The 16,697-nt window shown below is 48.7% G+C and overlaps 1 protein-coding gene across 5 annotated transcripts in view; it reads left to right on the top strand.

Moving 5' to 3' along the window:
- The window catches only part of Ldlrad3 (low density lipoprotein receptor class A domain containing 3), a 226,504-nt gene that overhangs the window by 110,025 nt on the left and 99,782 nt on the right, over nucleotides 1-16,697 (top strand). For 3 of the 5 annotated variants that reach the window (XM_047519352.1, XM_047519351.1, XM_047519353.1), the window contains exons 4-5: nucleotides 2,900-3,007; nucleotides 8,384-8,518. In XM_047519352.1, coding sequence (XP_047375308.1) covers nucleotides 2,900-3,007; nucleotides 8,384-8,518 — 243 coding nt within the window. The remainder of the gene's footprint in view (nucleotides 1-2,899; nucleotides 3,008-8,383; nucleotides 8,519-16,697) is intronic. The other 2 variants (XM_047519356.1, XM_047519355.1) reach the window with 2 other exon arrangements.

Raw genomic sequence — 16,697 nt, 5'->3', positions numbered from 1 at the left:
TTCATTGTCTTTTAGTCATTTTGCTTCTTCTTGTTTAGATTGGATTATTTTGATTACTCCATCAAGTTCCTTAATTCTTTCCGAATTCTTTCCTTTGTCATCTGTCTACTTTCAAGCTTATCCGGTGATGGATTTTGCTTTAAGTTCAGTTGCTGTATTTTTCCCTTGCAAAATTGCCTTTTGGTTCTTCCGTCTTCCGTCTCTTCGCTGAGACTGTGTTTCTCCCTTTGTTTCAGACGTGTTTGGGATTGCTTGTTAGAGCCTTCCTAAAATAGCTGCTTTAAAATCTTCATCATCTAATTCTGACATCCGTGTGATCTGGTGTCAGCATCAGTTGGTTGTCTTTGTTATCCTGGTTCTCCAGGTGGCAGGCGATTTCAGATTATATTCTGGGTATTTTGTTTGTTATATATGACATTCTGGATCCTGTTTAAATCCCATGGAGAATGCTTATATTTTTGTTTTAGTAGGCAGATGACTGGTTGGGTCAGACTACATGTTTCTACCCTCTGTGGGTTGTGGTTTTAATAGTTTTCAAACTGTTTTTGCAGTACGATGTGGCTCTTCCCTGCATGAGCACCCGCAGTGGTCTGTCTGTGAGTTCATTCTCAACATCTTTGGTGCACTTATTAGGACCAGATCCACTCTTGTGCAGCTTGGGGATCAGTCTAGGAGTTCATAAGCATCTTTACGGGGTGACCCTCAAGATCCTCTCTCTTTTTGTTCTGTCTGTGGTTCTTTCCAGTTTCTGAGACTCCAAGGACACTGGGAAAGGATGGTAAATTCACGACCGTTTTGCTGATAATTCAAATTGTGGTCTTTTCCCCCAATTGGCCTGCTCCAAATACAGTCTACAGATAGCTGCTGCATGCATCCCGGCCTGGCTTCTAAAGCTGCATTCAGAAGGAGAGCCAGAGGGAGGTGAGATTCCTGTCTCTGACCTGTCACAGGAATCTCCCCAAAGCCAGTTTTAGCAGCAAAAAGAGAGAGACCCCTGGGCGTTATTTTCCTTCGGATAGAAGGCAGCTGGCGCACACATCACCACCGTGAGGTACTCCTGCCAACAGCATCCCAGCTGAATCTGCCTGAGCCTCTAAATCTAACCATTAGTTTAAAGGAAATTCAGGGATAGAGGAACACGTTAATGATCCCAGGGGGAGGCAAACTGCCAGATCCACCATGTGGGGAATTCTTCAGGGGCCCAGTTTCATCCATAAGTAAATTCTAAGAAGAAACATAGAGGAAGGGAGGGACCATGGATTCAAAGAGGCGAGGAGATAAATTCACCGAGTGCAGTCTGTGGATCATGTTTGAATCCTAATTCCAAGTAAACCAAGTGTTCAAAAAAAAAGTGAAAGTAATTGGTGATTTTTGAGTTGTGGTTGGATATTTGATGATATTAAAGCATTGTTAATTTTTTAAGTTTGAGAATGGTATTGCGACTGTTTTTTGAAAAAACTGTACCTTTGAGAAATATGTATTGAAGTATATAAAGATTCAATTACGTGTTGTCTGGGTGTGTTTTGAGCCAGCCCCACCAGGGGAGCGGGGGCCAGCAGGGGTAGGACTGGAACAATCTGTCTGCGAGTTGATAATTGTGGTAGCCAGGTGATCAGCACCTGGGGTTCATCAAACCAGCCTCTATTTTTGCATGTGTTGGAAAAATCCCCTAATAAGATGGCAAATGAAAGATAAAGGAATGGTACTGCTGGGAGACTTTTGACTTTAACAGGTAACTTCCAGAGTCCCAGTTTCAGCGTTCCACTGAACAGCCCTGGGTTTTCCAGCGTTTGCATTTCTTTTGCTCTCAGGACTAGGGATTGGCAGGACCAGGGTTTCCTTCTGGAGTCTCACAGTGCTGAGGGTCTCCTCTCCCTTCTCTTCCGTTCTCCCTCTGCTGTGTCTGCCTTTTCTTCTCCATTGTGCTTGGACCTTCCCCGCTGGAGTGAGGGCCCAAGTCCGCTGCCAGCATGGCTCTTAGGATCCTTGTTCAGTGAGGGTGGGGATGCTAGCCGTGAACCGGGACAGCAGAGTGCCTGTGACCACCATAGCGAATTCATGCCCTGGACTTACCTCTTCACTGGGGGTGGATTTGCCTGAGCCCTCAGCCCAGCAGGCTGGTCTCCTCCGTCTGCCTGTTTTGTCGTTCACAGAACCCACAGTGCTGGTGCAAGCTCTGTGATGTCAAGGTCAGGGCCTACCTTTTCTCTTCACCCCTCAGCCTGGCCTGGGCAAGCTGGGAATCTGGATGGGAGAACGTTTCCCCCCGGGGCTCCGAAGCGGCATCATTGAGTCTCCTTAAGACTCCGGGATTGCCAGGGCTGGCCTGGGTCATCCAGTGCGTTCCCACCTGAACCTGAGCCTTCCTGAGGCAAAGGGCACCTGGAGGGGGTGCCTGCCTTGACCCCCGTGTGAGAAATAACTCTGCACTCTGCATCCTGTGCTTTGCTCTCCTCCACTCTCGGCACGGTTGATTCTGAGATGGTGCTGTGTTCCAGCCAGGCATGCTGCAGGCTCAACCTTAGCAGGCAGTAAATCGCATACAATAAATAGGACTTCTCTTGCTTTATCTCCATGCCCTATTGACTTGCCTCCCTGTCTCGATTGGAAGCTCTTTAAGAACAGGGATGGGGTCATGCTTTATCTCCAGTGTCTAGTAGAGTGCTTTATTTTAAGGAAATAATCAATACCTGATTGTTGAATGAATGCATCAAGTAACTAATCAAATAAAGGGCTGAGCAAGAAAGACAGGCCGACTTGGTGGCCTCCCTTCCCCACCACAGTCAGGATGTGTTCTTAAAATGTGGACGTCTCAACCCTCTTGTGGGTGCCGGTGTGCACCCAGAGAGTGGATTTGGCCTTACGTTGCTCACTAACCCCAGCTCCTACCTTCTTTCAGATTCTCATCCTCTTTCCACAATCTCTGTGCCAGACACCACGCAAGATGCTGCAGGGAACACAAAGATGGGTCAGACAGAGACCCTGACATCCTTGAGCTTATTCTCAAGTAAGAGATGCAAACATCCTCATCTGCGCCGGTGATAACGTGGAGCTGACAGTGGGGAGTGCCGTGGGACTCAGGGATGGGGGACTTTCTTTCCCTCTGGGCTCCTTAGTCAGGGTTGTTGGAGGAAATGAGCTTAGGGGGATGGGAACCATTTAAAATACAGTCCATGGGGAGTTCCAGGATGAGGACCCAGGCAAGGCTGGGAGATGTGCATGCTGCCCGGGCCATATGAACCACCAGTGGCACTTATTGAGTACCTACTGTGTACCCCTTTCCATATGCTTTATGCAGATAACTTCATTGTCGGTAGGTGGTATTGTCGTCCCCCTTTCTACATAAGGAAATGGAGATGTGGAAAGGTGAAACAGCTTGTCATGGTCACATAATTGGGACACATTGGGATATCAACCCAGAGTCTGAACTCAGTCACTACACTGATGCACATTAATAAGCACATAGTGAGCACCTACTCAGGGTGCCTTGGGCTGGGCACCCTCGGTCCTGGAGAAGAGGAAAACTTGGTGTAGCACCATCTCCCCAATTGTGTGGTTTGCAGGGCAGTTGGGGTTGGGGGGACAAACTTCCCAGAGAGGCAGGCAGTTACCAGTTGAGAGTCAACCCCTGCTGAACAGAGGAGCAGGTGGGACTTTGGGGGGATAGTGACGAGGAGTTTTCCATTTATGTAATGAAAGAGGACTTACTGTGCCCTGCTGGAGACAGAGTGCCTCATTTCCTGTCTTGAAACTGCTCAGCTGCTTTTGGGTGACCACAGTGGTCCCTTGGTCCGCTCCTCTAGATGTGGTCCAAGTAGATGCACCAGTTTAATTAACCACTAAGTGGTTCCCTTAACTCACACCTCCCTCCCTCTCTCTTTCCTGCATATTGTGGGCTGGGAAATAGACCATTAGAGCCCTGTATTTCTTGTGCTAATAATACCCAAGGAGCTTCGGAGCCTACAATTGAGTTTTTAAGTTGACTCCACAGACCATTTTCTCTACCTCTGGTGAAATAAATACAGTGGGATAACAATGTTCCTCTCCCTAGTTAACTGAGTAAAATGATACATTTTTTTCAATGACTAGTAAGCCGTACTTAGCAAGGACAAAGAAAGCATAAACATTTGGAGCACATTAAATATTACTAAAGATTCTGGACCATAACATCCTATAGAATGCAGTGTCTCCTCTCTGTTCATTGAGCAGTTACTGTTTGCAGGTCCTGGGAGTCCCCACGGGCCACAGAAACCCCTGAGCCTAGAGCCCTGGTCACCAAAGCCTCCAAGGTTGGTCCATTGAGGTGCCATATGCCCTGGTGCCCGTCTAGCTAAGCCTGGACAGACATGTAAGGATGCTTGAATTATCTGGGGTTTTGGGGGGAGATCTGCCCCTCTGGTTAAGTGAATCTGCCTAGAAACTAAGCTTTGTGTGTTTGAATCCTGTCATTGACAAGAGTCTCTTGTCCATGTTTGCCTCTTTTGCTGGCAGCTCAGGGTCACCCTTAGGAACATTTTATTTAGACCAGGCTATGACACCAGGTAGGGGGAGTGGAGAAGGTTGCCTTTGACTCCTTTGTAGAACTTTCCAGTCGCCTTTAAAGCTGTGCTAGGCTTTTGGAATTCTTGGGTTGCCTCTTGAAGGCTTTATGTCCCCACCGAGAGTTGTCAGCTTTTCTTTCTTGCTGCCAGTTTGCCTGCAGGGTGGCAAGCAGCCTCCCCTCTCCCTTCTCCTCTGCTTTGTCCTTGGGAACTGGGAGTGGAGGCTTGGTGGGACCTACGTCAATGGAGAATCAATAGGTGCGGCGGGAGGTGGAGGCCGGAGCGCTCTTTGTGAACTCCTGGCGGTTTGAAGACATGAACCTGGGTTTTGACGGGAGCCCTCCTTGTCTGGCTAGCTGCTGCGTTTGGGGTGTACTTCTCTGCCCTTCTCTCCCTCTGTTCCTCTACCCTGCAGTGGGGTGGGGAACAAGACTCAAGTCTTAGGGCTTTCTGTGGCCTGTGGAGTCACAGAGGAGAGACCCCGGGTGGAGCCCAGGTGTGGCACTTTCCAAGGGTGCACCTGTGTCTTTTGTCAAAATCCTCAGGCAGCTGTTGGTGGACTAGAGGAAAGGAGACCAAGGGAACCGAAGTCCAGTGCTCGCGGAAAAGATGAGACTCCTAAGAACTTTAGCAAAACTTTTAAAAGTAAAATAAAAGGAGCACCTATATCTCCAACACCCTGTTTCGAGAAGCATGCTGCATGTTGCGGTCTTGGCTTCAGATTTTAAAAATGTTACCAAACATAAATAGAAGTCTGCAGTGGGCCCCTCTCGGATCCATCAGACTCCCTTCTCTCCAAAGGCATCTACTGCCCTGAACTTGGTGGTGTTTGTGGCATTTGAGTTTGCATTGTTTCACTGTATGTTTTGTTTCTTTCAATAACAAATGACGTTTCTTGTTTGCACGGGTAACTTCATATAAATGGTACAGCACTATATATATTATATTCATTGCTTTCCCTACTTACTATAGTATTTATGAGATTTATCCACCGTGGTACTGGTTCATTCTATTTTTTCACTGCTGTACAACAGTGGTTGACACACTAAGGACTGTGGACCTCATTTGGCCTAGTGTCTGTGTTTGTAAATAAAGTTTTATTGGAACATGGCCCTTTGTTTATGAGTTATCTCTGACTGCTTTGCTCTCCAGTGACCAAGTTGAGTCATTTAGAACACAGACAAATCAGTGACTAGCAAAACCCTAAAATATTTACTGTCTGTCCCTTTACAGAGAAAGAGCCAACTCAGGCTTTAGACTATTCCATGGTACAATGTGGCACATTGCATCTATTCTCTTATTGATGAACATTTGGGTCATTTCTCTTTTTTTTGTTTTACAAATAGTGGCTTCAGCAAACATCTTTGTTCAAGGACTCTAGAGTGTGTAATAGCCGAAAGTGAAATTACTGAGTTGTAGGGTGTACACATCTTAACTTTACTAGATATTACTAAATTAGTGGTCCTGCCAATTTTCACTCCCACTCAGAGTCCACGAGACTTCCTCTTTGCCAACAACCTATATTGTAAGCCCTTAAATCTGTTCGGTCCCAGGTGTGTGAAGTGCCACTTCATTACTGGTGACAGTACACATTTTTTTCCCAAGTTTTTATTGACCATTTGCCATTCTTCTTACTACGAATTGCCTGGTTGAATCCTTTGCCTGTTTTTCTATTGAGTGGTCTTCTCTTTCTGATGAATAGTTCTTCACATATTCTGGCTACTATTCCCTTTTGGTTATATGCATTCAAACTAGTCTGTGACTTGGTTTTCAAACATATACACATATGTAGTATGTCTGTATACATATGAAGACACACACACATCTGACGTCTTTTCCTGTGGGAAAGCTCGTGAGGTTGAAAGAGTCTAAGACTAAAGGGAAAGAAGCTGGGCTTCATACTAGGGTGTTTACACAGACTTGATGGCCCACCTTGGAGTGATTAGGTGCCTTCCCAAGGCTGTCCTTGATGAGCTGCTTGTTCCTGATTCCTTGGCTACATAGATGTGACCCACAAGGTACCAGAGATTCTGAAGGCCACCATGGTGGTACTGATGGATGGAAGGGTTTGGAGCGCTGCCTTGGACCAAAACCCAATGTGATCTGTGGTTCTGGGCTTCCCCATTTGGGTTTGGCTGAAGTCAGACATTGGTTTCAGCCTGATCAAGTGGAGCCATTCTTGGCTCCACGGCAACTTAATAATCCAATCTTCCATTTTCGAGTTGAACTAAGGTTGTCTGGCTTAAGGTTGGTTGAGCATCCTCAAAACCTCAAGCTCCATCTTTCCCCATCCTCTGCTTCCTCGAACCTTCCAAATCAAACTTCTTATGTCAAGTGTGAAAAAAATAAAAAGAGGCTACAGTGCTTCGAGCGTACCCAGGCCCGTTAAGTCCACCAAGTCTTTGGAGCTGTGATCTGTGTGCTACCCAACAGTAGCTCAGTGGAACTTACTGCAGAGAGATGACAGCTGCCCCCGCGCACTGGAGGACCTTGCAGGGGCACTAGTGCTGATGTACTGAGCCCATAGCAGTTCCCAGGACTGGGCCTGGCCTCTGCTCTATGCTGGGCTTGCCACATGCAGTTTCAGGTACAGGCTGAGTTCACTACCTGAGGCCAGGCTGAACCCTCTTCACCATTACCCCTGTCCCTCTTGTAGGAGGTCATGTCCTGTGTGCCTAAGACACACAACCACGGGGACAGCATACCCTTGCCTGAGCTGGTGCTGCGTGCCCGTCTTGGCCCTATGCTTTATCTTGTAGATACCATTTGATGCTCAAGTGCTGTAGCATTGTCAGAGCCATGGGTCTGCGACTCCTGGAGTCACACAGGGCCAGTGGTTAGGCCACGCCTGCCTTTGTACTCTGCGCTCACTGTCACAAAGGTTTATAATGATTTTCGAATAGCAAGTCCCCCGTTTTCAGTTTGCTCTGCATCCGTCAAGTGATGCAGCCAGTCCTGTCTATAGACAAAGCATCCAAGGCTCAGAGAGGTGAAGTGATTTGCCCAAGATTGCACAGTGAATACATAGCAGAGCTGGGTTGGAGTCATTTATGTGCCACTCCTTCACTGATTGAAACAGAGCCCTGCAGTGAGCCCTGTGTGACCTGCACTGTGAGGAACAGGGAAGCAAGGTGTCCTGGGCTGTAGAGATACGGTCTGCCTGTGCGCATTTGCTTATGCTTGTTAAGTAGTTTTGTGTCGACCTCACACTGACCATTTACCACCCGTTAGCTTGAAGGCAGAGCTCAGAGCTGTCACTTCTTTTTAAAGTCCCTGAAAGTACCTAGAACAGGGAGCCTCATGGAGGAGCTTTTGGGAAATGGTCACTGACCTACTGGGCCCATGGGCTTTTTTGGCAGCAAGGAAAAAAATCAAGACCACTGGGTTTACATTAGTGAGTCCTAAAGAATAAATGAGGCATTAACGGACTGGTCTACAGTGAAGGAACCAGAAGGATCCTGCTAGCTCTTGGGCCTGATCATGTGATCTCTTCCTAGGGACCTCTGACCTCTGACCTCTGGCTCAGTTACTTCTTCCAGCTTTGCTTTTCTCTCTGAGTTTCCTATCATTGACTGTTCCACTCTCGAGTCCCCAGGGAAGAGTCCATGGATCCAGGTTCTGCAGGCCAGCCTAGGGGTTGACATTCCGGGTGAACCACTGACCTCAGGTCACATTGGTTGGTCTCAGGCAGCAGCACGGTGACCTGGGGTGGGGAATGCTTGCAAGGTGGCAGAGCGAGCCTTGTCCTGTCTTGGCCGTTGGCTGGCTGGAGGAGGCTCGGGGTTCCCCGGGGGTGGGACGTGCTGGCCTCCCTGGTGACCTGCCCTCTTTTCCCTCCACAGCAGCAAACCCCCTGCTCTGCTCCACCGCCCGCTTCCACTGCAGGAACGGCCTCTGCATCGACAAGAGCTTCCTCTGCGACGGGCAGAATAACTGTCAGGACAACAGTGACGAGGAGAGCTGCGAAAGTTCTCAAGGTAGGCGCCCGGGAGCGCCGGGCAGCGGCCCCAGCGCCGCGTGGCCGTCACAGAGGCCCACCCACGTGGCACGGGAGGACGCCCCCATGCCGGCCTCCAAGTACCGCCAGGGCAGCTTTTGCTCACGGGGCCCTGCAGACCTGGTGCGGTAGGTGCGAGTGAACCGGGTCTTCACCATGCCGTGCCCACCGCTCCGTGGATTCACGTGTTGAATGTCGCTCCTACCTTTCCTCTTCAGAATTGCAGCTGGCCAGCTGTGTGACACCCTGCCCCGCTCTGCTGTGGTTTTCTGAGTTGCTGCATTGTTGGGGGCCCTTCTTCCCATTGAACGATGTCTTCAGGATGAATTCTGCAGAGTGGGCCGCCTGGCGGGTCCTGGCTACCTTTCGCCATCAGCTGTCTGATTTTGTTCAAGTGTACGTTGCTGCTGGCACCACTTGCACCTGTCAGTTGTACCGTAGTATCACAGACATTTGCTGCTGCTGGGTTTTTTTGTTTGTTTGTTTCCCCCCTCTTACTAGGCATGGGATGAGCGCCTCCCCAAACACTGTGGTCTGCATCTCTCTGATTATGGCTGAGTTAACTCAGTCCCCACCCCCTTGTCTGTTTACTACTTTGTTCCCTCTTGTGTAAAGGGCCCGCTGCACATCAAGCCCTTTGATTTCAGAGTTGTGTTGTGGAAACAAAAGGGTGCAGCTGGGGCTGGAAACGGGATTTGGGTCAGGGAACCTGAGAGGCACCTGGGGGATGAGGCTGTAGCCTCCGCTAAGACTGACTGGGTGCCTTTCTTACTTACTGACCCTTGTTCAGTGAGCATGTATTTCTTTAGTGATTAGAAAAGACAAGACAAAATGGTATCAGCAGACTTTGCCAGGATTTGTGTGGGGAACAGCTAAGGAGGTGAGTCTTGGTAGAGCGGGAAGCTGCCTGGAAAAGCCCTTCCTGGGTCTCCCCTTCCCAGTGGTTTTCTCCGGGTGTAACCCTCGGTCCAGTGGCAGCTGCTCCATGGGGGGCTCTTTGGAAAGGCAGGCACTGGAGCTCCACTCCTGACCAACTGAATCCCCCCTGGAGGATGTGCCCAGCTGTCTGTGTTTTGTTTTAACAAATGTTCCAGATGATGCTAATGCACGCTAAGTCTGAGAATCACTGTCCTACACTAACCTTGGAGAGGATTTTAATCTTGCCATTTGTCTAGGAATTTCTAACCTTCTGGATATTGCTAGTCTTGACACAAAGTCAAATTTTTATAAAATGAAATCAAAACAGATGCCAGAGTCTAGCTGGTGCTAGGTCCCAAATGGGGACCCACATCACAAAGTCAAATACATATTAGCATTGATGAGGGGGTTGAGGACATTTTTCTATAAATACTGTTTCTCCCCTAGTGTCCTATGTGTCTATGTATCTTAGCTCTCCTGTGCACAGCACCCCTAGGTGTTAGGCAGAAGGGCTCCCAAGACAGACTTGGCGGTGAGGGATGCTCATGGTTTGGCAACATCCTCCTGTCCAAGGGTTTTACTGAGGAACTTTTTCTTTCCCCTTGGGAGGAATGACTGGTCCCTGCCTAGGTTGATTTAAGCTACCTTTTATAAATTCTGTTTCTTTCTCCTTATTCCATTCTTACAAATATGAGATTTATAGAAAAAGTTGATGGTACCTAGGAAGCCCAACCCTTGACAAATATGTAATATGGAACATCCTTCCTTAGAATCTCAGCTTTGTGCCTTTTGAACCCAAATGACATTCCCTTAGACAACAAGCCCTGGGTTGGTGCTCCCCTTGGGCAGTTGGTAATGTCCTGAGGTGCCATCAGCATATCAGCCTCCACTCCAGGTGACCCTGGTGGAAGGCATCCCCTTTGACTACTTAGGGACACTCATTGTGACCTTGAATTCTGCAGAACCTGCCTAGTAGCATGGTGCCCTGCACACCAGGGGTTCAGTAAATGCTGAAGAATAGAAAAGATTTCTCATATCCTCACCCCGTTTAATTTACACACTGTGGTATTACACCACCTACCTGGCTAAGTTATGTGAGATCAAGTATTCATACTTTATTAAAATAATAATGCTATGATCTTTGTTTTAATCAAGTAGTAGCTTCTGTTGTTCCTTCAGTGGGATCTTGCCCCTCGGTGAGCCCAAGACAGCAGGGCTGCAGCCCCAGGCCAGCCTGCAGTTCTGCACTGGGTATGACTCTGGTATTTAAGGCTGTGCTTCGTGCAGACATCGTAGCCTCTAAATGCAAAGCTACCTGCCTCTCTTACTGCTTGAGCAAAGACGCCCGGGTGCTGTGGGAGAATCTGACCCATGCTGGGCTTTTGGGAGACCACTCTCTGTGCAGTGGCTTCCTGAAGAGTCTCAATGGCGTCTTGACTGGACAGAATACGGTCTTGCGCCACATGGAATTGTCAGACCTTACGGTGTACCAGGTACGCCCCACTCAGCACCTCTGTGCATGAGCTCATTGAGTCCAAATATGTCCTAATTGCTTCCTCTGGGCTTCTAAGCCCTTGAAAAATGCATCTTGGCTTTTTGTTGATGTGGAAAAAGGAAATTATATTTTATGATATTTATTTTGAGGCGGTGGAGAAAACTGGTCTCAAGACAAGGAAATATGGTGCTTGGAATGTTTCTTCTCTGATTCGGGGACTCTGTAAGAGGAGACTTTCCAGCCTCTCTTCCACTGCCGCCTTTATCTCTGGCCTTGACAGTCAGTGCCAGGCTCCGTCAGGACTCGGCGCTGGGATGGGCCTGAGAAGCTGTAGCCACTGTTGTGTCTCAGCCTTCCTGTGGGACAGCACAGGATGCTGGGGTGGGACTGACTTGACTGGGACTTCCTTGGTTGGAAAGGTCCCTGTTTACAAGACACTCTGAACTGTATCGCTGTGCAGCAGGCTTGCTCTGGCTTTCTGTGGCTTCAGAGCTCTCCCTGGGGGGAGCCCACCTGCGAGTTAGCAGGGGCCACCATGCACGTGTTGGGGGTGACCACCATGCGGGTGACCTTAAAAATGTCCCCCGAATGTGGCAGCAGCTTCCAGTGGTGCCCACCTCCTGTCATCCATGCCCTGGTATGATCCATCCCTGTGAGTGTGATCTGGACCTGCACTCTCTCTGTGTGTGTGTGTGTGTGTGTGTGTGTGTGTGAACAAAATACCCATAACATAAAATTGATTACCATGACCGAGTTTTGTAGCGTTAAGTATATTCACATTGCTGTGCTTCCGATCTCCAGAACTTTTTGACATTTTGCATCTCTGACACTCTGAACCCATTCAACAACAACTCCCCATGACCCTTCCCCCAGCCCTGGCAGCCACCAGTCTGTTTTCCATCTTGATTAATTTGATAATTCCAACTAGGTACCTCATATTGGTAGAATCAGATGGTATTTGTCATTTTGCGACTAACTCAGCTCACTTAGTGTGATGTCCTCAAGGCTCATCCACATTGCACACGTCACCATTGCCTTTCTTTTTAAGGCTGAATACTACTCCACAGTGTGGACATACCACATTTTGTTTCTCCAGTCATCAATTCATGAACACTTGGATTGCTTCCACCTTTTGACTCCTGGGAACAATGCTGTTGTGAACATAAGTGTGCAAATTGTGATTCACTTTTAACAAAGTAAAGGAAACAAAAGACGTGGGTTGTCAGTTCAAGACTTTTCTTCCACTGCTGTCTCTTGCTGACTCTCTTGCTCTCGCTGGTGGAAGCCAACTGTCCTGTTAGGAGCTGCCCTCTCAGAGGCCCTTGTGGTGTGGAGCCCAGTGAGGGCTCAGACCAGAGGCCAACCAGGAGCTGGGGCAGCAGCCACCTGGGTGAGACTAGAGGTGGGTTCGTCCAGGGGTGGATCCCCGCAGCCCATCTTGACATCTTAGTTGTAGTCTCCCAAGAGACCCTGAGCCAGGGCCAAGCCACTCGTGGGTTTCTGACCCACAGGAACTGTGACATGGCAAATTTTGTTTTGTTAGACCTCTAGGACTTGGGATAATCAGATAACCAATCCTCTCTCAGGGGCCCCAGTCCTCACAGTCCCGGGAGCTTCCAAGGACTCTGGTCATGGAGGTGGGCCAGCCCTTCAGGAGGATACCATGCGGGGGTTTATAGCGGGTGCTGGGACACAGATGCCAGGTGCCTTCCTCCAGGAAAACTTGTGTTTTCCTATGTCATTGTCACAACAGGCCTGAGGGTCGGAGCTATAATCACCTCCAGTTTCTGGATGGAGAAACTGAGGAACCCTGAGATTTTTTTCCTTGGTCTAGTCTACACGGCAAGCCAGTGGTAGGTGCAGGACAGGAACTCAAGTCACCTGAGGTGGGAAGGATGCTCTTCATCGTCCTGTGATGCTGCGGACTTGTGTCACTGACCTGGGCTCAGTGCTCCAGGAGTCCACCCGGCTCTTGTGGATGCTGGAGGGGAGATGGAGCGTGACAACAGCAGGTGTCCCTCTTCCTCCTCACAAGAATGATGCGCCGTCCTCATTCCTACCTCGTGGTGGTGGGGCTGTGCCGGGAAGGTGGCCTCTTCAGGAAAGCCCCCGGTGCTGCGAGGCCGTGGAGCGTTTTGGCAATCGGGCTGCAGTTTCTTTATCTCTCTTGCTGTGTCCTGGTGATAAGGCTTCGGGAGGATTTGGGAGGCTGGCTGTGGGGCCTCGCACCTCCCCAGAAGCGAACAGTGACAGCTTTGTTCTGTTTCTTCTGCAGAAGTGGGTGTGCGAGAGAGGACAGAGGTTTTGAGAGCATGCATTAGGGTGGACGTTTTTGTCAGCGGGTAACAAGAAGGTGCCTGCCATGGTCCGGGCCCTGTGACACATGCAGGGAATAGAAGCCACCTTGGCCCCTTGTTGAATGGTGTTCCTCCCTCCCAGAATTCATAGGCTGAAGTTCTGATCCACCGTACCTCAGAATGTGACCTTATTTGGAAATTTGATGATTGCAGATGTGAGTTCATACTGGAGAAGAGTGGGTCTCTCATCTCATAGGACCAGTGTTCTTATATAAAGTGAAATTTGAACAGTCACATCATGCATGGAGGGACAATGTCATGAGATCATTAAGATAAAAATTGAGATGATTCTTGTACCGACAAGGGCTACTCAACCATGAGAATCCATAAGAGAAGCAAGGGACAGATTCTCCCACATGACCCTCAGAAGGAACCACCTCTGCTGACACCTCGTCCTTGGACTTGAAGCCTCCACAACCATGAGAAAATACATTTCTATTGTTTAAGCCACCCAGACTTTGGTATTTTGTTACAGCAACCCTCACATACTAATACAGTTCCCAGGAAATGACACCTGAAGTGGGCACAGCCACATCTCAGTGCTGCTGTAGAAATACGAGCAGAGATATGAAATTGCTGGAGATGATCAAAGCATGGAAGCAAAGTGAAGGGAGACATTGAAATGCTTGGTGCATTGTGGGAATTGTAGGAGTTGAGAAGATCCCTCTCCAGGAGAGTCGCTGGTCTGCCTGCCGTGTGGGGATTGGTAGAGCCATCCTGGGCTAGCGGGGCACCTCCTAGCTTGCATTTCAGGTGTTCATCTTCTGCGCTTGGTGCCCACCTCATTAATCCTGTCTTCACAACAGCCCTGAATCAGGAATCAGCAGAGGCAGTAGCCCTCAGTACTCACCCGCACCTCTGCTTTCCAGGTCACTTGGACACTGGACTTGGGTCTTCCATCCTCCAATCCTAGTGTCCCAGCTGACCTACAATAGCCAGTGACCATCCTAGTGTCTCACTGGGACCTGGACTAAAAGTGAATAAGTATATAGTTAGCTGATAGAACCCATGAGAAGGGTCCTTATGGCTGCAGGGCAGAGGGGTCGCCAATTCTGGCCACCACTGCTAACTCTGGACTCTGTGCCCTTCACCCGTTGCAGCCAGGAGCATGTTATATGTGGTTCATTGAGGGAAGCATCCTTTAGCTACTGCTGAAATCTCTTGAAAGCCAGAGTCTAGTGTTCCTTTCCGTGCACCACCCTGCTCCTCCACCATGCCGGGATGGATCCTCATGCTCAGTTCTTCATGCTATCCCTCTGCGCTATGGCCTGATAGACTGGCCAGAGGAAACATCCCTGTCCCATGGATGCCAGACTTGCCTTAATCAATGGCTTGTTGACAGACCATCAATAGAATCAGGGCTGGAAACATGCTTGCAGTTTTGATGATATGTCACAAGAAGAACCTGCTCTGCAGAGCCACTGGTTCCAGGAGAACGTGGAGGTAGGTGGGCCAGACCTGAATTCACCCCATATCCCAGAAAGTGTCCCCACTGAGGCCAGCAGGGCTATAGCCACCCTGCAGATCCATGAGAAAACCATATATTTTTGCTGAAATGTTAGGGTATGTTTCTTATGTAGCAAAAACTAATATTGGAGCCTCAGAAAATGTCTGCAGGGCTGTGTGTATTTAATAGATATTTATTGATTGCTTCTATAAGCTAGACCCTATTCCCAGGAGATACAGGGACATACCAAATTTTGTTAAACCTTAAGATATCACTGATGATTTTGTAAACAGATTTGTTACAGGGTGACCTATTCTCTAGCCGTGATCTTACCACTTCAAATGGATATAATTTGAATGTATCTTGTATGGTAAAAGATCAATAAAATGATTTTTTAAGAGTTAAAAGAAAAAGATGCCAAGTATAAGATCCACTGTTGTTTTGTTGAGAAAGAAACAGTGCTGACCATTAAATTGTGACACACCATTGATTCCGAGATGCATCCCAGTTTCCAAATGTTAAAATGTGAAAAAAAAATGTGCATCCTAGAATTAAAGAGTGGTCACAGGGAGCAAGACAGGCACCATGTCTGCTCTGATGGAATGTGTTCCCCAGGAAAGACGAGCATCGTGTTGCTCATGGGGGTGGAGAATGTGTTGCAGAGCAAACTCAGGACGCTCTGAAGGCAGAGGGCAGGGCCATCTGCAGGGTGCTGAGGACTTCCTGAGAGAGCAGTAGCAAACTTGAATCCAGAAGGATGGGAGGAGTGGACTGGTTAGACCAGAAGGGAAGGGGGAAGAGGACCCTCCAGGCAGAGGGGACAGCAGGTAAGCAGACGCAGAGGTGAGAAGCAGTGAGGTGCATTCCAGGAACAAAGATCCACATGGCTGCCCTGCAGTGGCATCAGAACTGGATGGTAGCTGAGCAGTAAAAGCAGATTTTATGTAGAAAAACCATTGCAATGCTGTGTTAGCCAGTTTTCTTGTTGCTATGACCAAAGTACCCAACAAGAACAACTTTGAGAAGGAAAAGTTTATTTTGGCTCATGGTTTCAGAGGTTCAGTCTGTGGTCGGCCGACTCCATTGCTTTGGGCCTGCGGTGAGGCAGAACATCATAGCCAAAAGCCTTGGTGGAGTAAAGCTACTCAGCTTATGGTGGCCAGGAAGCAGAGAGAGTGGGGAAGGGGACACAGGGAAGATGCACCCCCAGGGACCCACCTCCTCCAGCCATGCCTCACCTGCCCACAGTTACCACCCAGTTAGTCCATTCAAACTAAGGTGAGCTGATTAGGTCACAGTGGTCACAATCCGGTCGTTGCACCCATCTCTGAAAATTCCTGCATTAACACAGAGCTTTGGGGGGACAGCTCATATCTAAACCATAACAAGTAGGAGAGAAAATAACTTAGTACAGCTATCCACAGGTATCCACGGGGAATTGGTTCAGAACACCTCGAGGATACCAAAATCTGCAGATGCTGGCGTCCTTTTCATAAAAGGACATAAAATCCCTGTGAAGGGATGGGGTCCTGCTGATCTGACTTAGCAGGAGTCTTGCTAGAATTGAACTGTGAAGAGAGGTACGTGGAAGCCCAAATGTCTGGCCCAGTTGAGAAGAGTCCAGAAGAGCCTCAGTTGACTTTGGTCATGGAGAAAAACTTCCTCATGAACTGGAAGGGAGTAACCTGGGAGTGGGCCGCAGTGGCCTGTCTGTGGATTGATGGCCCAGGAGACCACACGGAGGACTTGGAAGTTTCTTCTCTAGGTGGTGGGAGGTTATGGAAAAAATATAGGAAAGCCGTGAGAGTGGGAACAGCCGAGCCAAGGCATTGGGAAGTGTTTGAGGCTAGAATTGCCAGGATTTGATGATGAATGGGAAATGGGTAGCAGGGGCGAATCACAACGCGGACACTAATTTTGTGGAACTGGAAGTTCTGCTGAG

This window comes from Sciurus carolinensis, chromosome 11 (assembly GCF_902686445.1).
Source record: "Sciurus carolinensis chromosome 11, mSciCar1.2, whole genome shotgun sequence".
Classification (NCBI taxonomy): domain Eukaryota; kingdom Metazoa; phylum Chordata; class Mammalia; order Rodentia; family Sciuridae; genus Sciurus; species Sciurus carolinensis.
The sequence above is the reverse complement of the archived record's forward strand: the minus strand, read 5'-3'. Positions and strand labels throughout refer to the sequence as shown.